We start from the raw sequence: 24743 nt of genomic DNA, 5'->3' as shown, positions 1-24743 counted from the left end.
TCTAGTAGCTAGATAGTAGCTAGCATAACTTTTCCAACGGTGCTTTCTAGTAGCTAGCGTAACTTTTCCAACGGTGCTTTCTAGTAGCTAGCGTAACTTTTCCAACGGTGCTTTCCATGCTTCGTCATGCTGTGTTGATGTCGATGTATACAGGCCACAATCCATTCGCAAATAGTAGCTAGCTGGTAGCTAGCGTAACTTTTCCAACGGTGCTTTCCATGCTTCGTCAAGCTGTATTGATGTCGATGTATACAGGCCACAATCCATTCGCAAATAGTAGCTAGCTGGTAGCTAGCGTAACTTTTCCAACGGTGCTTTCCATGCTTCGTCAAGCTGTATTGATGTCGATGTATACAGGCCACAATCCATTGAGTGTATTGACAAAAGAACTACTACATATCCCATCAGTCACTGTGCACTACTTTGTCTACAGGTAAAATAGTAGAGTCGGTGTACCCTATCCACTGATTCATTTTATTTTATCGTGATAACAATTTTAGTATTGGCCCATATATAAAGCGCACTGGATTATTAGGCGCCCTGTCTATTTTGGAGAAAATTGAAGACTTTTATGTGCGCCTTATAGTCGTGAAAATACGCTAGTCCAAATGAGTCTTTTCAACAACTTCCTCAATGAAACTATGACCATAACAGAAAATCCCGATTTACGATGGATTTGTCGATGATTTCGGTTATTTTTAATGACGTTTACTTGAGCATTTTTTGAACAAATGGATTGATCGCTTTTTTTTTCGCTTTTTTGGCGGTCGTTGCCTAGCGGCGAACAAAACGCACGCCGAGAAAAAAAATCAGGTTTCCTTTATGTCCATTTTGTAGCTGAAGAGCCACGCCCCCTTCCCAAAATACGGCCCATTTTCCAAATATTAGCCCAGGGCTAATGGCGCCCGTTGGGTCGCACCGCGGTGTCACATCGGGGAGGAGCTATGTAAATTGGCGCTCCTTATAGTGGCGCCCTGACCGGGGACACTCCATTTTTTGGGCAGCGTCATGAATTTGCTGGCCGTGCTTTTGGCGGCGGCGGCGTCCACGCTGCTTTTGTCCTCGGCGGACGCCAAGCGCTGGCCTGCCGGCGAACGCCGCTACGGAACGGGCAGGCACGGGTGAGTAAGCGGAGGAGCCAGCGCCTATTTGGTTCCCGGCCGGGTGTTCGCCTCTGGACCCGACTCCCTCCGTCACCCCCTTGAACCCTTTCCCTCCCTTTTGGAAAAGGAACCACTGCGCCTACGTGCTGGAAAAGACGCTGTCGTTCACTTTGCGGGACGGAACGCTGCCCTACGTCAAAGCCGAGTACAACCGCCGGTGTTCCTGGCACCCAAAATGCCCGACTCTTACGTGAGTGACTTTATGATTTACAGACGCTCCCCTACTTACGAACATTCGAGTTACGAACAACGGTACATACGAACATGTCTGCAAATTGCGTTTATGTCGAAAAATGTTCGTAAGTTCGATTTTGTTGTGTAAGTTGCGTAGGTTGCGTAAGTGCGTGACGTATCGCCAGTGCGCAAAGAACCTTTTTCATTTTTATCATTAAATATCTCGTGCATCCATTATTCAATAGGGTTGGTGAAAAGCGAAAGGCTTCTAGTGAGGACGGTAGTGCAAGGAAGAGGCAAGCCATTTCATTTGAAACCAAAGTGGCAATAATAAAGAAGCTTGATGCGCGTGAGAAAGTGGTGAGCGTTGCACGGGAATACAACTTAAATCCTTCGACCATCGGTACCATTTCTAAACATAAAGATGGAGCAGCAGGACCCAAATATTGAACGTTGCACAAAGTTTGCAAATCAATTGAATGATGCCATACAGTGCTACCGCATCATTTATGATGAAAAAAAGAAGAAAACTGCAATCGTCATTAGATAGCTTCTTTCGGCCAGTTTCTAGTAAATCTCTCTCTCTCTCTATACAGTACTGTATGTATTATCTCCATTTTATTAAATGTTTTTTTTTCAGTACAAACCAATGCGTGTTACTTATACAAGCCTTAAACATACAAATGCGCTTATATAAACCTTCAATATCCTTATATAGGCCTTAAACATAAATTATAATACAAAATATAGCACTGAGCAACTTACGAACAAATTCAACTTATGAACAATCGCTCGGAAGCTAACTCGTTCGTAAGTAGGGGAGCGTCTGTATTTCCATGTAACGGGGTCGCTTTGCCTCTTTCGGCGCCGGTTGAGTGGCCGGTGGCGCTTTTCTCCCTGGTCGCCAGGTACCGTCTGCTTTCCAAACCCGTGTACAAGGTGGGCCACAAGACGGTGACGGCGTTGGAGTGGCGCTGCTGTCCCGGCTACTCCGGCGCCGGCTGCGCGGAGGAGGCGGAGGGACCCGCCTCCGTCAAAAGCGGGCCGCCGTTCCGTGGCCCGCCCTTCGACCCTTTCGTCCCGGCGCGCGGGGGCCGGCCCTTCCCCCCTTTCGTCCCGGCCCACCCCTGGAACGGGGCCCGGGGGCGTTCTGCCGTGGCGCCGGGCGTTTTCCCCGCGCCCCACTTTGGACCGCCGCCTTCCTTTTCGGCCTTTCCAGCAGAGGTTGGCGAGCGGGAGGAGGAGCGCGGGGGGCGCCACTGGGCCGTCGCCGAAGACACCAGAGGTAAACCCAAAGCACTTCATATCTTTCTGTAACTGTTTTTTATAATAATAATAATAATAGTATTAGTAGTAGTAGTAGTAGTAGTAGTAGTAGTAGTAGTAGTAGTAGTATTAGTAGTAGTAGTAGTAGTAGTATTAGTAGTAGTAGTATTAGTAGTAGTAGTATTAGTAGTAGTAGGGTTTTTAGTAGTATTAGTAGTAGTAGTACTAGTACTACTAGTACTAGTAGTAGTAGTAATAGTAATAGTAATAGTAATAATATTAATGATGATAATGATAATAATGATGATGATGATGATAATGATGATAATGATAATAATGATGATAATAATAATGATGGTGATAATAATAATGATAATAACAATAATAATAATAACAATAATAACAACAATAATAATAATAACAACAATAAAATAATAACAATAATAATAACAACAACAATAATAATAATATTAATAATAACAATAATAATAATAACAATAGTAATAATAATAATAACAATAATAATAATGATAATAATAATAATAACAATAATAATAACAATAATAATAATAACAATAACAACAATAATAATAACAACAATAATAATATTAATAATAATAATAATAATAATAATAATAATAATAATAATAATATCGTGGTGCTAGAGTTGCTTTCACACCGATGGCACTTCTCACATAGCACATTTGTGGAAAGGTGCGGGAGGGAAGCTACGTCTTTCTTGTTGGAACTAATTCATAAACATTCAATAACTTTGAATTAGAGGAAGCACACAGAGTCAGCCGTGATGACTTTTATCTAGCTTCAGCTGAAGGAGGAAGTCAGAGTAGCCAGCGCCAGTAGATGTACTAACCTCCAGCCTGACCAGTTTCAATTCCTGGCTGCCTCAGTTTGATTGAACAAAGGTCATGTGACATAGGTACAAACTTTAGGCGGGAAAATGAGAACAAAGAAATGGGCGTGTCATGGTAGATGAGGCACCCCTAACTAATAGGTGTCATGATGGAAATTTCCACTAGGCCATGCAAAATTCTATTCTAGTGACTACACTAAATAAACCTATTGACTAATAAAAAGCATAAGAATACATTCCATACTCCACATTTCTCCGTGATGCAAATACTTGATACGGAGCGTGTATTTGAATATAAACCTGACCATATTTCCCTTTCGTAACTTGGACGGTTTTTGGTCGCTTGGAACCGAGGCTTTCATGAGCTGAATATGTTTGCCAGGTAGACACATTGGTAAGTAGGGGTACCACTAAGGATTTCCACATGATGTACTCAGGGTTAGGGGTACTCATTCAACATCCATTAAAAAGTGGCTGTAGTTTGGACACCGCCCCACGTATATCCGTCACGTATACGATGACTGAGCCGTCAACACTTGGCTTTTTAGAGTCGACGGCAGACGGCGAGACGGAGGAGAGGATCTGCGGGATGGAGGAGGACATCCGGCGCCTGAAGCGGAGTTTGGAGACCCTGAAGGGGACGGTGGGCGGGTTAGAGGACAGCCTGCGAGCCTCGCTGAGGGAGGACGCCGAGTGGACGCTGTCGGCCTTGCCGTCGACCTCCGCCGCCGTCGGCCTCGCCGAGATCCCCGGGGCCCCGCCCCCGGCCGGCGCCTCGGACGTCTCTCCGGCGGAACCCGACGCCCGGCCGGAAGGGCTGGGGGGCCGCCCGCTACCCGAGACGGCGGAGCCGCGGGCCGTCCCCGGCCGGGAGACGGAGCGGCTCCTGGACGCCAGATTGGCCGCGGCCAGGACGGAGATTTTGGACGCCTTGGAGAAGCGGGCGGAGGGCGTCGAGGGTCGCTGCCGCGAGAGGGCGGAAGACGTGCGCCGTCACTGTCGGCGGGAGAGTGGCAGAGAGCGGGAGCGGGCGCGGGAGGCCCTGGCGGAACGGACCGGCGACCTGAGCTCGGAGACAGAGCGTCTACGCGAGCGCCTTGCTCGTTTGGACGGCGCCGAGAGCCGCTGCGCCGAGGTGGGCGGACTGAGCCGGCGGCTGCTCGCGCTGGAGACGGCGCTGGCGGGCCTCAATCGCTCCCAGGAACACCTGAGAGTGGAGCTCGGAGACCACAAAGACCATGTGGAAGGCATGCTGGAGGGACGCCTCCGATTCTTGGACAGCCCAACCGGGGGGCCGGGCCCTAACCCTAACCCCGTCTCCCCAGAGGCCGGAATGGACGGCGGGCTGAGGGAACCGGAGGAAGGTCTTCTGGCGGCTTTGGAGGAGCTGAGGAACGCCAGCGTCTCGGCGCTCCTGGAGGGCCGCGCCGTTCCCGCGCCGGACGCCGACTTGGAGTCCCTGCGGGACAGGCTGGAGACGGAGGTGGACAGAGTGCAAAAACGGCTGGGCCACCTGGAAACGCTCTGTTGGTCTTCCCGCTCCGACACCCCCTCGCCCCGGTCGGCGGACGAGCGGCGGCTCGGGCGAGGAGGACAACGTGGCCCGGGGCGGGAGGCGGGAGGGCCGGCCGGCCAGGGGAGGGACGCGGGCCGTCTGGCCGGCCTGGGCCGGGACGTGGGCCGGGTCCAGCGCGCCCTGCGGGGTCTGGAAGGGTCCCTGGGCTCGCTGGTCCAGCGGGTGGTCCTGCTCAACGGCTCCCGGCACGAGAGCGAGTCGCGTCTGGCCGACCAGATGAAGGGCCTGGTCCGCCTGGCGGGGCGCCAGGCTTCCATGCTGGGCGCCAGGGAGCGCAAACTCACTCGCCTCAAAGGGGAGCTCCGGGAAAGCGGGAGACGCCTCTTCGAGAGGGTCCGGGGGTGCCGGGACGCCGCGGAAGGGGCGCGCCGGGAAGCGGCGGAGGTCGGCGGGCGCCTCGCTCGCGCCGAGGACCGCTGCGAGGCGGCGGCTCGCCCCGGGGACCTCCGCCAGGCGTTGGCTGGCTTGGCCCGAGATCTGGAGAAGGTCGGGGGAGAGGCGGAGCTCAAAGAGCCGACGGGTGACTGCGTCGCCAAAGACGACTCGGCGACGCCGAGTACGGCGCCCGGGTCGCCGCGCGGGGACACTTTTGCCTCAGAGTAGTGGGCGTGGCCGTTTTGCTTTGTCAGGTTTTCCGATTCGCTCCGACCGACTGTAATTGACGGCGCTTGAAGTCCAACCGGGTTTGTCGCTTCGGGGCTAGCGGCAAATGTCCCGGGAAGTGGCTTCATATTATCAGAAAGCGAGATACAAATCGCCCAAAATAGAAATAGCAAATACCTCATAGGGAAATGCTCCAAAATCCATTTGGACTATCAGTGATAGCAGGTGCATGTCTACTACACATAAATGATTTAGTCATAATAAAATGTAATGATTAATATCTATGAATGGGCGGCCCGGCGAATGAGTGGTTCACGCGTCGGCCTCACAGCTATAAAAAAAAAGGGGGATTTTATTTTGTGCGCTCCATATGATTTACTGTGTGCGCAGAGAAGACGAGAGTAGTGCGCAATTGCGCACGCGCGCAGCTTAGAGGGAACATTGACTATCACCACATGACTGGTATCCAAGATTCCGGAAATCAACTACAAAATGCCATAAAAGTTGACCTGTGTCAAAAGGAAATGTTCCAAAATGAAGTCGAAGTGTCGCGGGAATTGCTTAACATTTAAAGCTCGCCACCTGAAATGGAAGTGTGCCGTGAACAGCCTCCCAAAATCCACAATAAAGTGACCTGCGTCAAGAGGTAGCGATCCGGAGAAGCCACAAAATCAACAGGAAGTGACCCCGATATCAACAGGACTTCACCCTAAAATGACACTTAATCCACAGTAAGGGAACTGAAAATGCCCTAAAATCAACAGGAAGTGACCTCAGAGAATTTACCTGGCATTGCATTTTCTAGTTTTCTAGTACTAATTCTAATGAGGTGAGATTAGTATTAAAATGGCAATAAATTTGCCAATGTGGACAATAGACAGACAATTGATTTTAAGAGGGAGGCCTGCCGGACCTTCCGTTTCAAATGGATCGGACGTTTTTTAAGAGCCACACCATTGGACGTCTATCAGCGTCAATGGCATTGAAGTGATGTTATTTTAAAATGTTGACATGTTATACTCTGAGCGTCTTCCCTTGGTTCGAACAATATACGGTTGCATGTCAAAGAATCTTCGTGATTAATATTAGGATTTTTTTAAGGCCATCCCATTTTTTTATTGCTATTTATTTAGTTTGAAATAAAATATTCACTACAGTGGATATCTTTTCAAAAGTCTATTCACATTTTAATTTAATTACTCACGGGGCTTTGGGAGGGGAAAGTGTTTATTTTATTTATTTGTGTCACTACTTAAACTGAGTTTTGTGCACGAGGGGGTTCAATTGTTTAATTTTAATTATTCTCGGATTGGGTTTACGAAACAGTGCAAAGATATTAATTTTTTACTTTATTAATGATCAGAAAATGTATATATTTCATCGTGTATTACGTGTCGAAGATTGTGAGACGAATCTGCATAAAAGAAGAACAGGGCTACCAGCCAAACATTGACCTAAATGGCTACAGGAAGTCTTTGTTTTTTATTTTATTTTATTTTTAATTCACAAAGATACAAAACAAGAACAAATGTGAATAGTCCATATACATTTCGAAAAATAATAAAATAATAAACTAATACAAAAAAGAAAGTTTTTGTATGTTTGTTGTTTCCCCACAAGCCACATTGCGAAAGTCGTTCTTTCTCTACGTCACTCTACAAGCGGGAATTTCAACTGAGAGGTAATTTCACTTGCAAACCTCTCTCTTTCAAACGCTAAATTATATTAAGTGGCCGTTTTACGGTTTCGGTACCTGTCTAAACTAGTGTTTAAGCCCGCAGTTTCGCTTGCTTAATGAATTCATCACAAGCAATCCTTATTACTAGCTTAGCTTCATCTAAAGATGTCACTTTGCCGACCGAAGCGCGTCATTTAAACTCGTTTTACTGGCTAAATGTTTACGTTATAGGTCACAATATGATGCCAGACAACCTTTTCCACATGGTTACGTTATTTGACGGTCAGTGTTTTTAAGTCGGCTTAGTGTCGTCACTTATTTTGAACTATTTCGCTACAGCTGTTGAATCCGCCATTTTGTCACCTGTGGTAGCTAATTGCCGCTTCCAATTCTTCGTCAACATATTTCGTAACAAACGCTTACTGCATTTTCTTTTTGTGTATTCTGGTTGACTCTGTTATTTTGCCATTTGGTGTTGTCTATTGTTTCAAACTCAGTTTTCGACTCTCTTCTACACTGTATATTTTGTCCAGTTTGTCACATATTAAGATTTATTTTCTTAAAGTCAAACCGCCGTCATACGGTGTGATGACGTCAATGGCACCGAAACATGGTCTTCAATGCCAAGCGTTTTGTTGGAATAATCCTTAGGTGTTTCCAAATTCACATTAAAAGAGGCATCTGAAGTCACATCTTTGTTTAATTCTTGCAAGAAGAGAATACAGTGGTACCTCGAGATACGAGCTTAATCCGTTCCGGAACTGAGCTCGTATGACGAGATTCTCGTCACTCGAGCGGACGTTTTCCATTGAAATGAATGGAAAACAAATGAATTCGTTCCAGCCCTCTGAAAAAACACCCAAAACAGGATATTGGATTGGAAAAAATGTTTTATTTCTTCTAATTCGCCATCTATTAACAAAGTAACACATAACTAGTGGTTTAATAGTAATAAAATGTGTTTAATCTAACTAAAATTGGGCAGATTTCGCCGACGGGAGACAGAGACGTTTGGGGGCGTGTGGGGGGGTTCGTTTTTTTTCCACGACAACGCACTCGTAAACGGAACAAACTAATTTAAATTAACTTGGATTAATATATACAGACACTCAAACATACGTTTAATGTAACTTTACACAAAACTGAATTCTAATTTTGTTGTAATCTTTTGTTACCTTGGTTCTGGCCGGGTTGGCTGTTTGCCACGCCTCCACCCTCACGTTCGCTATCGATGGACTGTTTGCTGTTGTACTATTCCCTTCAAAATATTCCCAAAATGATGCACACAAGTGTCCTCACAATAGGATAACGCACGACCCCTTGCCAACGAGAAATAGTCTTTAAAGAACGATCGCGGTAGCTTCTTTCCTTAGAAAGAATAACAGGAAATACAATAGTTGAGCTTACCCACGTATTGATTGTGGGTAATGAAGTTTTATTCTGAGAAAGGTTGCCATTGCCTATGGGTGTTGTGTGCACCAGTGTACTTCATTACCCAGAAAGCCCTCTTTTTGCATGCGCGTTGCGCGTTTCCTGGTCTTAGGAGAAACTCATCTGAATTAATCGTTCCGTGCTCGTAAATATTGTTATACACGAAAGATATGCAAAAAAGACCTGGCTTGGTCACATCACGAAATTTTGACCGCATCACGGGCGAATTATTCGATCACAATTTCCGCCGTAAGACGAGAATTTTGTATGAGTTTTGTACGGGGCGCGGCAAAGCGATTTCTTCGTAAGCTAACTTTTAACGTGTATCTTGGTTGTTTCACAGGGGACGGACGCTATTACCGCGGCAAGATGCTCAACTTCTGGACTCCTCACCTCTTGTCCAAGTTTCAAAGTCTTCACGCCATCTGGTTGTCAGTCCACTGGAAGCAGAAGCTCACCACCACCCACGTCGTTCAATGCGATCTGGGCACGGCCGTGGAAGATATCGTAACTTCCCCGCAGGTGGAGGCCCTGGACGAGATCCGCCGGCCTTCTTTCTCGGAGCGCCGAGTCATTTGCGGTCTCTCCACAGATGTTCGGCTTGCGCATTTCCGGCTCTTTGCTCCTTGGCGTGGCTCAGATCTTCTCCAGAAAAGTCAAATATCTCCTGACAGACTGCAGCCAAGCCCTGGCGGTACTCCAGGTCTCATTTCGGCCAGGTAAGCCGTTGGAATGCAACCCAAAATTAGAGAGTGACCCCAAAAAACAGAGACTTTAGCTATTACTGCCCAGAACGTCATACATACCGTATTTTCACGACTATAAGGCGCACTTAAAAGTCTTACATTTTCTCCAAAATAGACAGGGCGCCTTATAATCCAGTGTGCTTTATATATGGAAAGAAAATTTAAATGTGTCATTCATTGAGGGTGCGCCTTATAATGCGGTGCGCCTTATAGTCGTGAAAATACGGTACCTCTTTTTTCAGAGTAAAATAATCAAGGAATGAAGATGATATCCAAATTTGGGTCCTGATTTTTATTTTGTATCTCGTATGAAGCAGCTGAGAAAATGCAAGTTTCAATTGCTAGGGGTTAAAACAGCTATACAAAATGTTTTTTTCCAATTCTAATGAAGAGCTTGAAATCTGCGTGGAAGAAAACCACTCCATGGATGATTTGTCTTTTTTGCAAGACTTAAGGTACTTCTCGTCACTTCCAACTCCCTGACAGACGTCCAAGCCATTTGGAATGCCAGCCCTTCCGGTCCAAATCGTTTGGACGTCCGTCTTTCCTATAGATGTTCTTCTTTTCCGACCTACCGCGAGCACTGGATGCTACTTGATTTCTTATCGATTCTGTTTTTGATTTAGCGGCGAGCACGGACCCGTGGATTTCTATACACAACACCAAAGTTGCCCGGAGGAAATCACCCTGAAAGAAGTTTCAGGTAGGAGCAAAGTATCATTTCAATATGCTTACCGTATTTTCACGACTATAAGGCGCACATAAAAGTCTAAAATTTTCTCCAAAATAGACACGGCGCCGTATAATCCAGTGCGCTTTATATATGGACCAATACTAAAATTGTTATCACGATAAAATAAAATTAATCAGTTGATAGGACAACTACGCCAAGCAGCCTCAGACTCTACTATTTCCCGTAGATAAAGTACTGCGCAGTGACTGCTGGGATATAGAGTTCTTAATGCACCCAGTTCTTCAATACAGTTAGTATGACGGCGACCACACCAATTTGGTGCTGGCCGTCATTTCGGCTGTATTTACAAAAGAAATTCTGCCGCTAGATGTTGGCTTCAACGGAGCATTCAGACTTAGACTGCGAACTATATATATATATATATATATTATATATATTAACTCGGAGCTTGCCGTCATTCCCGGAGGCTTAAGAACTACAACCGCTGGACCCGGCGTTTTGGAAGACTCATTTGGGCAATTGTTTAATTCGGACACAGAAAATGAGGACTTTGATGGATTTGTGGGTGATGTTGACGTGAGTATACATTGTAAAATGTCTAAATAAAGTACAACCCTACTCAGTTTTGCTTCCGTTGCCTTTTTAAAAACGTGTTTTTAGCGTGTGGCTGTAGCGTGCAAGAACTCTATTTCCCAGCAGTCACTGCGCACCGGAAATAGGCTACTTCCGGTAGCTAGTGCTATTGCGTTTCGATGTTCATCCATATATAATATATATCCGTTTTAAAAAACGGTGCATGCTTTGTGTGTTTAAAATACAGAAATAGCACTCGTTACTGACACTGCGCCTTTAAATGCGATGCGCCATATAGTCGTGAAAATACGGTACTTGACCTTTGCATTTGGGCGCAGGCGCTACGTACCATGATGAGAGTTTCCTCGACGCCGGTCAAGCGCAGGACTTTTTTGGGGACGAGGACAGCGGACTGGACCGCTGTCTGGGTGGGTCTCCGAGCGGCACCTTCCGAGGACCCGCCGCTCAGGGTGGCGCTCTTCCACCCCGCAGACTTCCTGACGAGCGTGGAGGTCCGAGGTTGGGACTCGGAGGATCCCGAGCGAACGTGCCGTCCGGACGCCTCCCTCTTCCCGGAGGCCGTTTTGGACGGAGCCCCGAAAGGTCAGTATTTCCGCTTCCGTCCTGCGTTGTCAGGAGGTCGTCGCCGGCGGGCGTCCGACCCGTTGGAGGAGGGAGAGCGGCGTTTTGCCAGCGGCCCATCCGTCGCCTCTCGCCGGAGACGTTCCGTCCGTTTGCGCTCCAGGTGTCGACGGAGGAGATGTGGCCAAGGGACGGCCCCCCAGCCCGGTGCCTTTCCTTCCCCTGGTGCCTGACGCGCGTAAGTGCCGCTTTTATCTAGTCCTTTTCAAATGGACTTCTTTTTTCTGGATTGAGAGAGGTCGCACGCCAGTCCGGCTTCATGCCGCTCAAAAGCCTTCTTTGGATAGTGCGGTCGTCAGCGTTTTGCGGCATTTTTGCAAGCGGTCGACCCGTCGCCTCCCATAAAGAGGAATTGTGGCGAATGCATCAGACCAGGCTCACCGATTTCGTTATACAGACGCTCCCCTACTTACGAACGAGTTAGGTTCCGAGCGATTGTTCGTAAGGTGAATTTGTTCGTAAGTTGCTCAGTGTTATATTTTGTATTATAATTTATGTTTAAGGCCTATATAAGTATATTAAAGGTTTATATAAGTGCATTTGTATGTTAAAGGCTTGTATAAGTAACCAGCATTGGTTTGTACTAACAAAAACATTTAATAAAATGGAGAGAATACATACAGTACTGTATACATACATTAGAGAGAGAGATTTACTAGAAAGTGGCCGAAAGAAGCTATCTAATGACAATTGCAGTTTTCTTTTTTTCATCATAAATGATGCGGTAGCACTGTATGGCATCATTCAATTGATTTGCAACCTTTGTGCAACATTCAATATTTGGGTCCTGCTGCTCCATCTTTATGTTTATAAATGGTACTGACGGTCGAACGATTCAAGTTGTATTCCCGTGCAACGCTCACCACTTTCTCATGCGCATCAAGCTTCGTTATTATTGCCACTCGTTTCAAATGAAATGGCTTGCCTCTTCCTTGCACCTCCCTCACGAGAAGCCTTTCGCTTTTCACCAACCATATTGAATAATGGATGCACGAGATATTTAATGATAAAAATGAAAAAGGTTCTTTGCGCACTGGAGATACATTCACGCATTGCAATGAACTGGGCAGAGGAAGGTGGATGCTAGGTGAGCTGAGCTCTCACAGCGCCAGGCGTCGTCGGTATTAGCGGCGAAAAGAAGCACTACTCGGAAAAAGGCGCGCAATACAAAATCTAACTTACCAACATTTTTCGACATAAACGCAATTTGCAGACATGTTTGTATGTACCGTTGTTCATAACTCGGATGTTCGTAAGTAGTGGAGCGTCTGTACTCAGCTGTGTATGATGACAATAAAGGCTTTTGATTTGATTTGAAGGTGGATCGGCAGCAGCCAGCCAATCATTTTGTGCTATAACATGACTGTATTCCTTGAGTGCTTTTGCACCGTAACATGAGTGTCTGTACTCTACCAGACGTTTGACACTGTCAAATTTGAAGGTATGACATGACGTGGCTTCTCTCGCTTCTTTCAGCCGGTGCAAAAAAGAGGGGAAGGCGCAAGTGCAAGGTGACGACGGACCTCGTCACCACCCTGTCGGACGAAGCCATGCGACTGCAGCTGGGCGACGACTCGGACCTGGTCGTGGAGCCGCCGCCTCTCGGCCCCGCTCGCCGGAAACGGACGACCTCGGCCCTAGAACTGCTGACGCGACCCTGCTCCCGTTTTCTACCCACCGAGATTCTGGAGGTACGCCCATCCATCCCTTCTCGCAACAAACGCCGCTTTCTTTCCTCGCCGGCTTGTGAAAAGGGGCGACTGAACGGTACCGGTCGAATGTCGCCCCCAGGATTTTCCCAAAGACGCCGTCCCGCCGAGGACGGAGAAGACGTGGCGCGGTCATCCCCGAGGTAGAACACCCGCTCGCCTCGGGCTCCCACCAGGTCTACCATTTCCTTCGTCGGCAGCCGGTGACGGGGGCTTGGAGAGCCTCTGGGATGGGTCCCCGGACCTCCCGCGTTCAGACGATTGGCGCCACCTGGAGGAACCGTGGCGAGTAAGCCCTAAAGGGCCAGGCCTTTCCACTCGTCGGGCTGGCGGCTCCTCCCCCGGGCTATCTTTCTGGCAGGAGTCGGACCCGGGCCAGCTTCCGTCGGGGGATTGGCCGTCTGTCCGGGAGTCGGGCGCTCAGGTGGCTCGGCTCCAAACTTTTTACCCCCCTTTTCCTTGCTCTCCCCGCGCCCTCCTTTTTCAACCTCGTCGCTACGTTAGCATTATGATAGAATAATGATTAATTCCATTAAATCATTATTAGTAATATTTTCCGTATTTTCACGACTATAAGGCGCACTTAAAAGTCTTACATTTTCTCCAAAATAGACCCTCAATGAATGACACATTTAAATTTTCTTTCCATATATAAGGCGCACTGGATTATAAGGCGCCCTGTCTATTTTGGAGAAAATGTAAGACTTTTAAGTGCGCCTTATAGTCGTGAAAATACGGTATTAAAAATGCGTACAAAACATATAGAAACATCCCATAGTAAATCCAACACATTACGTCGAACTAGACTATATTTACAGCTCTGACGCGCCTTCCCCGCGTCACGTTGCAGTCTTTGGCGAACGGAGCAGACTCTGTGGCGGAGTCGTCACCGTGCGGCCCAGAATCGGGGGCGGAGTCGTCGATGGAAAATGAAGCGTACCTGCCGCTGCTGGAATTCCTGCAGGTGAGAATGTCGCCGTTCCGCCAAGGCCACTTTTTGTGGGAGGGCCGTCATCAATACGAGCGTGGTCCGTCCGTCTGGCGGCAGCTCGGAGGCGAGGCGGAGTTGGAGGCGCTCCCCCTGTCGGCGCTGTGGTCCGGACGCGGGCGCGAGGAGGTGGCGCCGACCTTCCTGTCTCTCCTGGTCCTGTGCCACCGAGGGGCCGTCTTTGCGAGCCAGAGCGCCCCCTACCGGGACATCTTTGCCACCCCCAGGCCGGCCTTCTTCACTCGCCCGCAACAGTAGGAAAAACAAATCTGCCTGAAAATGGCCCTTTGGCACCTGTTCCGTTAACTATTCAGGGTCACCGTGGTGACCTTTGACCTTCCGGAGTTTCCGCTAGAAGCTCAGTTCTTTCTTCTATTTATTCACCGGTCACTTTGGTGTCAGTTGTTGTTGTTGACGTTGCACTTATAAAGTTAAATTATTAAATGATGTTTCAGATGGGAGCACTTTGATTTGTGCAATCCGTTCCAAGAGCCAATATTTATAGAGGAAAAAAGGCCCTGATCCTTGGTTGTAAATCTTGTCATATTTGTATGATGTATGTTTTATCATACCTTGTTTTCCATTCATTTCAATGGGAAACGTTCGTTCGAGTTACGAGAAGATTGACATACGAGCTCAGTCCCGGAACGAATTAAGCTCGTATGTAGAGGTAACATTGTATTGGTCATTTATTCCTCCTGAAGGAAGGCCTTTGTGTCGTACACTTGATGGCCCGCAGGGGTCAGTGTTGACCAGGTTCGATCAAACGCGAAGCCCCGTTGTCAGCATTCTTGGATTTGTCGCTTGCTGTTGCCGCACGCGTTAAATGTCATCCCGGCTGACCCGGGACGGGTCGCATTTAGGCATAAGGTCGCCCCGCCTCCTCCACCGCCATCTGACTCCCTGCGCTCGCGCGTGCGTGCTTGTCTTTTCCTTCCGAGACTCAGCCGAGCGAGCGAGCGAGCCTCGAGGTTAAGCGTGTTGCCATGGAGATAAGGCCGCCAATGAAAATTGGGCAAAGCGTTGCGATGTCGACGACGGAAGCACGGACGGACGGCGAGCTTTTTGTTTTCAGGGCTGACCTATATTAAACCGCCCCCCCCCCCCCCCCCCCACACACACACACACACACCGTCGCCCCACCCCCCGCGTGTTCGCACGGCTCCTCAGACCCCCCCCTCCAAAAAACCAAAACAAAACAAAACACCTCCCAGATAGAAAAACCAAACAGAAGAATATTGTCCTATTAAAGGCATGGACTCATCGGCTGCCATTGACGGCGACGGACGTCCAATGCCATTTGACTGGTGTTGGGGTTATTCTGGATAATATTATAGATGTATGCATTTTAATGACTTTTGTACAAGAGTGTCTTTAATTTGAGACTGGGGCAAATTCGAGGCCACCCTCCAGGACATATATTTTGTATTATAATTTATGTTTAAGGCCGATATAAGTATATTGAAGGTTTATGTAAGTGCATTTGTATGTTTAAGGCTTGTATAAGTAACACGCATTGGTTTGTACTGAAAAAAACATTTAATAACATGGAGAGAATACATACAGTACTGTATACATACATTAGAGAGAGAGAGAGATTTACTAGAAACGGGCCGAAAGAAGCTATCTAATAACGATTGCGCAGTTTTCTTCTTTTTTTCATCATAAATGTTGCGGTAGCACTGTATGGCATCATTCAATTGATTTGCAAACTTTGTGCAACATTCAATATTTGGGTCCTGCTGCTCCATCTTTCTGTTTATAAATGGTACTGACGGTCGAACTATTCAAGTTGTATGCCCGTGCAACGCTCACCACTTTCTCACGCGCATCAAGCTTCGTTATTATTGCCACTCATTTCAAATGAAATGGCTTGCCTCTTCCTTGCAACTCCCTCAATAGAAGCCTTTCGCTTTTCACCAACCCTATTGAATAATGGATGCACGAGATATTGAATGATAAAAATGTTCTTAGCGCACTGGAGATACGTTCACGCACTTCCGCACTGCAACGAACTGGGCAGAAGAAGGTAGATGCTGGGTGAGCTGAGCCCTCACAGCGCCAGGCGGCGGTATTAGCGGCGGAAAGAAGTACTACTCGGAAAAAAATACAAAATGGAACTTACGAACATTTTTCGACATAAATGCAATTTGCAGGCATGTTCGTATGTACCGTTGTTCGTAACTCGAATGTTCGTAAGTAGGGGAGCGTCTGTACAGTCAATGGAAGTGGCTCCATTTTCAATCCATTGCTTTTTCATAGACATGGTCAGCAGTGTAAAGTCTAAAGTCGTTTTTATCGTATTTTAGCGGAGTAAATGAGTGACCTTTGCCCTTGGTGGTGGTTTTTGGCTGCCGTCTTCCTCCGTGAAGGCCCTCCTCCGTTTGGGGAATAAGCCACGCTGTGGTTTTCAAGTGCCACTTTATTACAAAAGTAGAAAGTCCAGTGACATTTGATGAATATTAATCTGGATATAAAACATTACAATCTTTGAAATCACTGGCGAGCGCCAAGTCAAAGGAAAAACACTCAGCAACGTACGGGACGGCTTTTCTTTTACCGTATTTTCACGACTCTAAGGCGCACTTAAAAGTCTTACATTTTCTCCAAAATAGACAGGGCGCCTTATAATCCAGTGTGCTTTATATATGGAGAAAAAAAAAATTAAATGTGTCACTCATTGAGAGTGCGCCTTATAATGCAGTGCGCCTTATAGTCGTGAAAATACGGTACTTTTTCTTTTTCTTTTTCTTTTCACAAGAATGACCCGTTCCAGAAGACGACATTATAGGAAAAGATCAGATTTTTTTTGAGACACTGATTATATCTTTATTATTCTTGCTCTTTTGAAATGTACATCCACATTGCATGAACAGACACACACACACGCACACACACACACGCGCGCGTCATCACACAATGATTTTGCGTGACGCTTCTTTTTTTTCTGCAACATTTGAACACAGAGAGGGGAACAGTCATAGGAACAGAAAACAAACCAAAACATTGAGATAGGTAGGTACGACTTGTCAGTGTCTGCATTTTTCAACATATTTAAAATTAATTCTTTTCTCATCATGCAACGCGTAGCAGGCAAAGCGCCGGACGGGCTCGACAACGTACAACTGCTCATTTACAGACGGCGACGAGCGTCGGAGGAATTCAAAACAAAATAAAAGGGATGCTGTTGGTGGTCGCTAGGTAGGAAAGGGGGAAACGGAGTCTTTTTTTTAAATTTATGTTATATCATGGTGGCACTTGGTCTTTTCTTTTTAGGTCAACTCGGGCTAATTGAACCAATTCTCAGCAATTAATCATTGAGGGAGCTCCGTCACCTTTTTCGGGGCTCATTTATAAGAATAGGGTAGAAGGGAGGAGGCTACAGGGTGGATGGGTGGGGGATCGCTAAATAATAATGGCCGGGTTTTGCGTTTCCTCATCTCTCTCGCTAAAGTCCAATTGCTAATGACCGAAAGACCGAGGTCATCGATGAGACGGCGCGAGCTTTGCGCTATTTCCGTTCCTTCTGACGGTCGCCGCCGGGTCGCCGCCCCGTTTACGGCCCGAAAACGGCGGCGGGCAGAGCCCGACACCGAGCAAAACGCATCGTCCGCCCTCGACGCCGTCGGCAGAGAAACTGTGGAGTATGGAATGTATTCTTATGCTTTTTGTTAGTCAATTTATTTAGTGAAGTCACTAGAATAGAATTTTGGCATGGCCTAGCGCAGGGGTGTCAAACATACGGCCCGCGGGCCGGAACCGGCCCCCAAGGAGGTTCGATCAGGCCCGCAGGATAATTTGAAAGTGGAAAAAAAATGCATAAAAGACATGGAATTAATATTTTTTAATTCGCTGCAATTCATGGATTATCCGCTAAGGGGCGCACTCTTTCCATCAGAGTAGAGCAGGGGTCTCAAACATACGGCCCGCGGGCCGGAACCGGCCCCCAAGGAGGTTCGATCGGGCACGCAGGATAATTTGAAAGTGGAAAAAATGCATAAAAGACATGGAATTAATAGTTTTAATTTGCTGCAATTCATGGATTATCCGCTAAGGGGCACACTCTTTCCATAAGAGTAGAGGGATCAGTTGCAATGCATATTTGTGAATGATAAAAGTAAATTGCACATTTGTCTAAGGAAATATGAGGTGTTTCATGAAATGTTTTGTAAAAGGATTGTTCATTACATTTCAATATTTTCCTAATGTTCTTGTGCTTCTTTACACCAAAACAAAAGGAAAGGCATGATATTTTGGTTATTTATAGCAGAGCATGGTATCATTTTGATGGTCCGGCCCACTTGACATCTCCCTAGACCGTATGTGGCCCACGATGCCAAATGAGTTTGACACCCCTGGCCTAGCGGAAATTTCCGTTATGAGTTAGGGGCGCGTCATCTACCATGACACGTCCATTTCTTTGTTCACAGTTTCCCCGCCTAAACTTTGGACCTATGTCACATGACCTTTTGTCAACTGGTGGACCTGTTGGGGGCAGTTGGGGAATTGAAACTGGTCAGGCTGGAGGTTAGTACATCTCCTGGCGCTGGCTTTTCTGACTCCCTCCTTCAGCTGAAGTTGGTTCAAAGTCATCACGGCTGACTCTGTGTGCTTCCTCTAATTCCAAGTTATTGAATGAGTTCCAACAGAAACCACGTAAAAGTCACTCTGGGTCAATTCCGCCTCACTTCCTGGTGACTCCCGGTTAGGCACTTCTGGGTCACTTTCTCTTGATTGCGGGGGAGGGGCCTTTCCGGGTCACTTCCTCTTGACTCGTGTTGATATCGTGGGGCTTCCCGTTGACTTTTGCGGCTCACCCTACTTTTTGAGGGGCGTCCACGCCGCTTCCTGTTGACGTCGGGTCAGGTCGGAGGATTTGGTGTCACTTCCTGTTGACGTGGGGGCGGCATTTCCGGGCCACCCTAACCCAAAAGCCCGGATCTGGATCAAAGGCAGCCCCATGAGTTTTAAGGCGAGGCGGAGCTTATTCGTGCGCCTACTTTGTTGTGCTATCGCTACCGATTGTTGTCCTTTTTTGTGTGCTGGTGGTCTTTGGATTCCTTCCCCCAAAATCCAGAGACCAGAGGTCAGGGCGGAAACGGGCGGGAAGCCGGCCCCGAGTGACCTGTTGCAAAACTAAAAAGGAAGTGAGCGAGGAGGGAGTGGCGCCGGGCCGTTTCGCTCTCCGGAGGACGGCGTTTTCCGGCCGGGGCGTCACGGCGCCGCGGGGGCTCCCGTTCGGACGGGGCGTCTTTTGGTCGGGGTGTGGGGGACGGGGACGGCGGCTCAGAGCCCGGTGACGTACATCTCCACGCCGTCGTTGAAGGTGAAGACGGTGGTGGTGCCGGAGCCGCGCTCCAGCTCGCCGATGCTCTCGTAGAGGCCGTCGGCGCCGGGCGGCGGTAGCGCCTGGGCGGGCAGGTGGCGCAGCATGGGCGGCGGCGGGGGGGGCTGCCGCTGCTGCGCCTTCTTCCTCCGGGGGCGCAGGGTGGCCCCGCAGGAGTTGGCCGCCGCCCGTCGCCAGCCGCCGCCGCCGTCCGGCTCGGCGTAGGGCGGCTCCGCCCGGGCCTCCTCCGCCACGGCGGGGGGCCGGCCCTCCCGCAGGGCCCACGTCTGCGGCTTGACCACCACGCTGAAGCCACCGTCGCGGCCCAAGGTCCTGAAGCCGGGATTGGACGGCTGCGGCTGCGGTGGCGGCGGCGATCCGGCCGCGCCTCTCTTCTTCTTGCACACTTTGGAGTACATGTCGGCCACCTGAAACGGAGGGCGGGCGCGTCGCATTTGTCCCGGTTTAGACGGCGTCGGAGCAGCGCTCCACCGGGGTCGCCGCCGCCGCCGCCATCCGCTCCGTTGGCAAACTAACGACCCTAGGCGGTCGTTTTTTTTTTCCGAGGTGGCGAGCATTTTTGACAAAGGCCATCGGAGAGCTACGTACGGCTCATGCCGCTACATTAGCTGCTACGTCAGACATGGGCAAACTACGGCCCGCGGGCCATATACGGCCTGTTAGGCTTTTTAATCCAGCCCGCCGACGTTGTCCAAATTATAGTAAAAATCAATGACCTCATTCATTTTCCTGCAATGCCCTCGTTTCCCCCGATAGATGGCGCACTCGCATAGTAAAAGTATGTAAAATGTGTGTGGGAGCTACTTGAGAATATACTGACAAATTTCAGAACATTTAACTTTTACCGTGGACATCCCGACACGCATGAACGAGCTGAATGTGAAGCTACAAGGGAAAAAACCGTTTGTGCATGAAATGCAAGCTACACATGTGTGTGAACAGACCTTTAGTCTGATGAAAATCCTGTGCTACGTGCTGGGCTAGCTTCCCTTAGCTGGGAGCGATGACCAATAGCGATCCGTCCTTCTTTGAATTCCAATTTCTCATGGCGGGTTTTCCCGTTTCTAAAGACCCATCTAAAATACGGCCTCACCTTCCGGTCGGCGATGACGCCACGCGCATCAAACCGCGCAAACGAGCGGGCTTTAGCGGCGAGCGATGACCCGGTCGCGGTAGAATCAAAAGATTTCTACGAGAGCGGACGCACTCCATAATTCAACGGCGGCGTTGTCGTCACTCACCGCTGCGGCGGAAGGCTGAATTCCGTCCGCGGCGTGCGACCCGGCGAGGGGGCCCGGGACCTTTGGGCGGAGCGCCGGGACCACCACGACCTCGTCCTCCTCCGGGGGCTTCCAGATGTACTGCTCCCCGTTGCCCATGAACATCACTTCCTGCCGAGGCGTCACCGAGACGTGAGGCCGGCGCCGAAGGGGCGCGAGCCGGCGTGACGCACCTTCGGGAAGGAGGGAACGTGGAAGGCCTCGGCGTTCCTGCGGGGCAGCTTGGCGCTGTGAGGGTGCGGCGGGGCGGGGTGAGAGGGCGGAGGATGTCGCGTCGCCTCGCCCGTGTCCGTCCCGCTGTCCCTCTTCTGCGGCGCCGCCGCCGCCGCCTTGTCGGCCTTGCGCTGCTTCCGGACGCAGGCGTACTCGGCCGTCGTCGCCGCCGCCGCCACCTGGGCTTCGACCGGGCTCAAATCCGCCTCGCCGTCCGGGTCGGGCGGCGCCGGCGTGTTGGCCGGGACGGCCGGGGGGGCCGGCGTGTCCGTCTGGCCGGCTCGGCCCACCGCGGCGTAGAGCGCCTCGTCGCCGCTCCGCGCCGCCGCCGTCGACGAGCTCCGGCCCACTTCCGAGTACGTGTGCTCGCCGTCCTCGGAGGGGATCTGGGGAAGCTGGCGGCCTGGAAAGGCCGAGTAAAATGCTTTTTCTATACAGACGCTCCCCTACTTACGAACATTCGAGTTACGAACAACGGTACATACGAACATGTCTGCAAATTGCGTTTATGTCCAAAAATGTTGGTAAGTTGGATTTTGTATTGCGCGCCTTTTTCCGAGTAGTGCTTCTTTCCGCCGCTAATACCGACGACGCCTGGCGCTGTGAGAGCTCAGCTCACCTAGCATTCACCTTCTTCCTCTGCCCGGTTCGTTGCAATGCGGAAGTGCGTGAACGTATCTCCAGTGCGCAAAGAACATTTTTATCATTCAATATCTCGTGCATCCATTATTCAATAGGGTTGGTGAAAAGCGAAAGGCTTCTAGTGAGGGAGGTGCAAGGAAGAGGCAAGCCATTTCATTTGAAACCAAAGTGGCAATAATAACGAAGCTTGATGCGCGTGAGAAAGTGGTGAGCGTTGCACGGGAATACAACTTGAATCATTCGACCGTCACTACCATTTCTAAACATAAAGATCGAGCAGCAGGACCCAAATATTGAACGTTGCACAAAGTTTGCAAATCAATTGAATGATGCCATACAATGCTACCGCATCATTTATGATGAAAAAAAGAAGAACACTTCAAGCGTCATTAGATAGCTTCTTTCGGCTAGTTTCTAGTAAATCTCTCTCTCTAATGTATGTATACAGTACTGTATGTATTCTCTCCATGTTATTAAATGTTTTTTTTCAGTACAAACCAATGCGTGTTACTTATACAAGCCTTAAACATACAAATGCACTTATATAAACCTTCAATATACTTATATAGGCCTTAAACATAAATTATAATACAAAATATAGCACTGAGCAACTTACAAACAAATTAAACTTACGAACAATTGCTCGGAACCTAACTCGTTCGTAAGTAGGGGAGCGTCTGTATTTGTTGCATGGAAAGATGCAAAGTGAAAGAAACCTCCTTACTTTTGCCGTTGCAGTTGATTTTGCTCACGTGGGTGTCAGATTTAGTGATGGAGCGCAGTTTGGAGCGGCGCAGGAAGCCCTGAAACGCAGACGACTGGGTCAAACGTCCCCCCCACCCGGCACCGTTCCCCCACCAAAGGTGAAAATGGGCGGCTTACCACGTCCACCAGGCGACGTTTCCCGCCTTCGCCGGGGACATGGTGCGTCTTCCCCTTCCTGTGGGAAAGAAACAAACGGACGCGTCCAACGAAGGGCGGTCTATCTGACGTGAGGACGGACGGACGGACGGACGGACAAACGGAAGGACGAACCGACCTGCGGCAGCCCACGCAGAGCGCCACGATGAGGATGGTGACGACGAAGGCCGAGGCGGCGGCGATGACGCCCAGCAGCAGGACCTTGCCGTACGGGGGAGCCGCGAAGATCAGCCCGTCCTGCATGGAGGCCATGTGGGAGGAGCCTCGGCTGGCCGATCGATCGGGTGTGGCGGGCGGGGTGAGGGGGGTCTCGGCCTTAACTTTTTGGGGGTTAGGGTGGCTAGAGCGATCCGATCCCTGGGAAAATCTGCGAAAGGAAGCGTCCACTCCTGAAGGGGACACATCCATTAAAAGACAAAATAATAATCAGACGCAACTGATCACATGATCCAAACACTCTCTTGATATTGGGTCACTTCCTGTTCATTTTGGGACACTCCTGGTGTCTTCCTGTTTCTTTTTCTGTCACTTCCATTTCAAACGACTTCCGTTGATTTTTTCCATCTTTTTCTGTTGATTTGGGGGCGGGGCAAGGTCAAGCGGAAGTGACGTGTAAATCGTGGGAAGCGACCCAAACATAGCAGGAAGTGAGCTAAGTCAATATCAAGTCAACAGACTATATCGCAAATGAAAAGGAAGACCCAAATGTGTCGCAAGTGGCGGCAAAACACACAGGAAGTGACCTGGACCAGGGGTCCAATACGTTGAAAGTGGGAGGAGCTTCATTTTCATTCTATGGGAATCCATTGAAATCAATTCAATGATCGTGATCGTGGTCGTGTCGCGATTCAGGAACGCCTGTCAACGCTCATCTTTCAACCTCGGTTGGCTCCTCCCTCCCTTGGCTCGGAACGTCGAGCGACGTCGAGCGACGTCGAGCGACGTCGATGGGTTCGAACCCGCGAGAGTCGAGCGAGGGTGCCAAAAAAAGGGAACCCCGTGCGCGACGGCAAATGTTGATGGATGGATTGATTGATTTGGATCGATTCCTTATTTTTGGGCGTCCAATGCAGCAGTGGCCGTCTCACTCACGCACGCACGTGTCAACGCGTGACCAGCGTGGACGTGCACAAAGAAAACACGCGAGCTTTTTTCTACGTGAATCATCCATGTTTTTGTCGGAGTGGGGCGCGCACATGACGACGCTCCGGCCCTTGCCAGGCAGTATCAATGCCCCCAACACACGCACACGCATCCCCCCCCTTACACAGGAGTGTATACGTACTAGATAGGCACGCGCGGAGCATTGCGCTAAAGCATCGCGTCTAATCTACTCACTCAGTGAGTCAGGGGCAGCAGGTCCGAGCTTCCTTCGCCTTCCCGAACCGAGCCGAGCCTCCACCCAGCCAGGCAGCCAAGCAGCCGCCTGACATTGTCCAGCCGCGCACCTTCTCGTGGTGGAGGAAAGAAAATGACAGGGAAGGAAGGATTGCAGGTACGGATGCGGGTGCAGATGTGGATGCAGGTACGGGTACGGGGCTCCTCTCGATGGCAGCCACGCAGCTCCCCTTTCCCCTTTTCAGCGCATTGTATCCGGCGTCCCCTCTTCGGAGAGATGCGTTTTTGGTCTCGTCTCGTCTGGCTTTCCCGGTGGGCTGCGACGGGCCAGCAGCCGGCCGGCCGGTCCTAGCCGAATGAGCGTCCGTCTTGTCCTCCGACGTGCCTCACGCCCCCTCGCTCCATCGTCTCCTCTCCTCTCTTCTCCGCTCGCTACGGCGTCTTCTGGGGAAGAAGCTTCCACGGCTCGCTCGCTGCCCGGATTACTCGACGTCTTTGCCTTCGGACGGGCGCCCTCTAGCGGCGGTGGAGCGCCATGGTGAGAAGTGGCCACGGTCGCCGCAAAACCGGACTTGCCTGCCGACAGACGGTTGTGCCGCCACCTAACGGCGGATGGCGCTCGTCGCGACCGAGACAGCCAACCAATGAGAGCCAGGACGGAGGTACGCGGCTGTTGCTGTATGAGGAGGAGGAGGAGGAACAGCTGCCGAGAAGGAGAGACGGCAGCACCTGGGATGCAAATCCTCTCCGACGCACACTGACGTCTAATTCAATTCCAAAATGGAGGAAAATAACGGATAGCTGTGTTTTCCTTTCAATTCAAAACAAACATTCCGTATTAGAGGCTCTACTTTTGCTGCTCATACGCACTTTTTCATTTCAACATCA

The 24743-nt window shown here is 49.5% G+C and overlaps 4 protein-coding genes across 7 annotated transcripts in view; 2 read left to right on the top strand and 2 right to left on the bottom strand.

Annotated features, from left to right (window-relative positions):
* pkig (protein kinase (cAMP-dependent, catalytic) inhibitor gamma) overlaps positions 1-24278 on the bottom strand; it is a 37222-nt gene extending 12944 nt beyond the window's left edge. The window contains exon 1 of the mRNA XM_077617478.1: positions 24274-24278. The gene's annotated coding sequence lies outside the window, so the exon portion shown is untranslated. The remainder of the gene's footprint in view (positions 1-24273) is intronic.
* LOC144087152 (EMILIN-3-like) lies at positions 1007-5667 on the top strand. Its single transcript, XM_077617501.1, has 4 exons — positions 1007-1121; positions 1231-1353; positions 2246-2622; positions 4023-5667. The coding sequence occupies exons 1-4, from the start codon at positions 1009-1011 to the stop codon at positions 5651-5653; spliced, it is 2244 nt and encodes a 747-aa protein (XP_077473627.1). The 5' UTR covers positions 1007-1008; the 3' UTR covers positions 5654-5667.
* LOC144087157 (double-strand-break repair protein rad21-like protein 1) lies at positions 7147-14575 on the top strand. 4 transcript variants are annotated; one of them, XM_077617522.1, is made up of 13 exons: positions 7216-7334; positions 9106-9284; positions 9355-9481; positions 9900-9963; positions 10135-10211; positions 11114-11203; positions 11268-11378; positions 11521-11595; positions 12894-13108; positions 13209-13269; positions 13327-13550; positions 13977-14090; positions 14175-14575. In XM_077617522.1, the coding sequence occupies exons 2-13, from the start codon at positions 9132-9134 to the stop codon at positions 14370-14372; spliced, it is 1509 nt and encodes a 502-aa protein (XP_077473648.1). In that variant the 5' UTR covers positions 7216-7334; positions 9106-9131; the 3' UTR covers positions 14373-14575. The 4 variants fall into 4 exon arrangements, with proteins under 4 accessions (XP_077473655.1, XP_077473640.1, XP_077473648.1 ...); XM_077617529.1 differs by lacking the exon at positions 9900-9963 and having other exon boundaries at positions 7147-7334; positions 13327-13415; XM_077617514.1 differs by lacking the exon at positions 9900-9963 and having other exon boundaries at positions 7147-7334.
* LOC144087097 (uncharacterized) lies at positions 17828-24478 on the bottom strand. Its single transcript, XM_077617401.1, has 7 exons — positions 23856-24478; positions 22636-22906; positions 22479-22536; positions 22321-22399; positions 20915-21357; positions 20703-20852; positions 17828-19868 (listed from the first exon to the last, which is right to left on the bottom strand). The coding sequence occupies exons 2-7, from the start codon at positions 22767-22769 to the stop codon at positions 19401-19403; spliced, it is 1332 nt and encodes a 443-aa protein (XP_077473527.1). The 5' UTR covers positions 22770-22906; positions 23856-24478; the 3' UTR covers positions 17828-19400.
* Positions 24479-24743: the final 265 nt, after the last annotated feature.

The sequence above is a fragment of the Stigmatopora argus genome, chromosome 1, assembly GCF_051989625.1.
Source record: "Stigmatopora argus isolate UIUO_Sarg chromosome 1, RoL_Sarg_1.0, whole genome shotgun sequence".
NCBI lineage: Eukaryota > Metazoa > Chordata > Actinopteri > Syngnathiformes > Syngnathidae > Stigmatopora > Stigmatopora argus.
This window is presented reverse-complemented; position numbering and strand designations above follow the sequence as displayed.

Coding starts and splice junctions, on each gene's coding strand:
- LOC144087097 (XM_077617401.1), bottom strand. CDS start 22,769: ATGGCCTCCATGCAGGACGGGCTGATCTTCGCGGCTCCCCCGTACGGC. Junction 22,537..22,635: donor CTCTGCGTGGGCTGCCGCAG/GTCGGTTCGTCC, acceptor TCTTTCCCACAG/GAAGGGGAAGACGCACCATG. Junction 20,853..20,914: donor ACGTTCCCTCCTTCCCGAAG/GTGCGTCACGCC, acceptor ACGCCTCGGCAG/GAAGTGATGTTCATGGGCAA.
- LOC144087157 (XM_077617514.1), top strand. CDS start 7,252: ATGTTTGTTGTTTCCCCACAAGCCACATTGCGAAAGTCGTTCTTTCTC. Junction 7,335..9,105: donor GCGGGAATTTCAACTGAGAG/GTAATTTCACTT, acceptor GTTGTTTCACAG/GGGACGGACGCTATTACCGC. Junction 13,551..13,976: donor TCCGGGAGTCGGGCGCTCAG/GTGGCTCGGCTC, acceptor GTCACGTTGCAG/TCTTTGGCGAACGGAGCAGA.
- LOC144087152 (XM_077617501.1), top strand. CDS start 1,009: ATGAATTTGCTGGCCGTGCTTTTGGCGGCGGCGGCGTCCACGCTGCTT. Junction 1,122..1,230: donor TACGGAACGGGCAGGCACGG/GTGAGTAAGCGG, acceptor CTTTTGGAAAAG/GAACCACTGCGCCTACGTGC. Junction 1,354..2,245: donor CCAAAATGCCCGACTCTTAC/GTGAGTGACTTT, acceptor CCTGGTCGCCAG/GTACCGTCTGCTTTCCAAAC.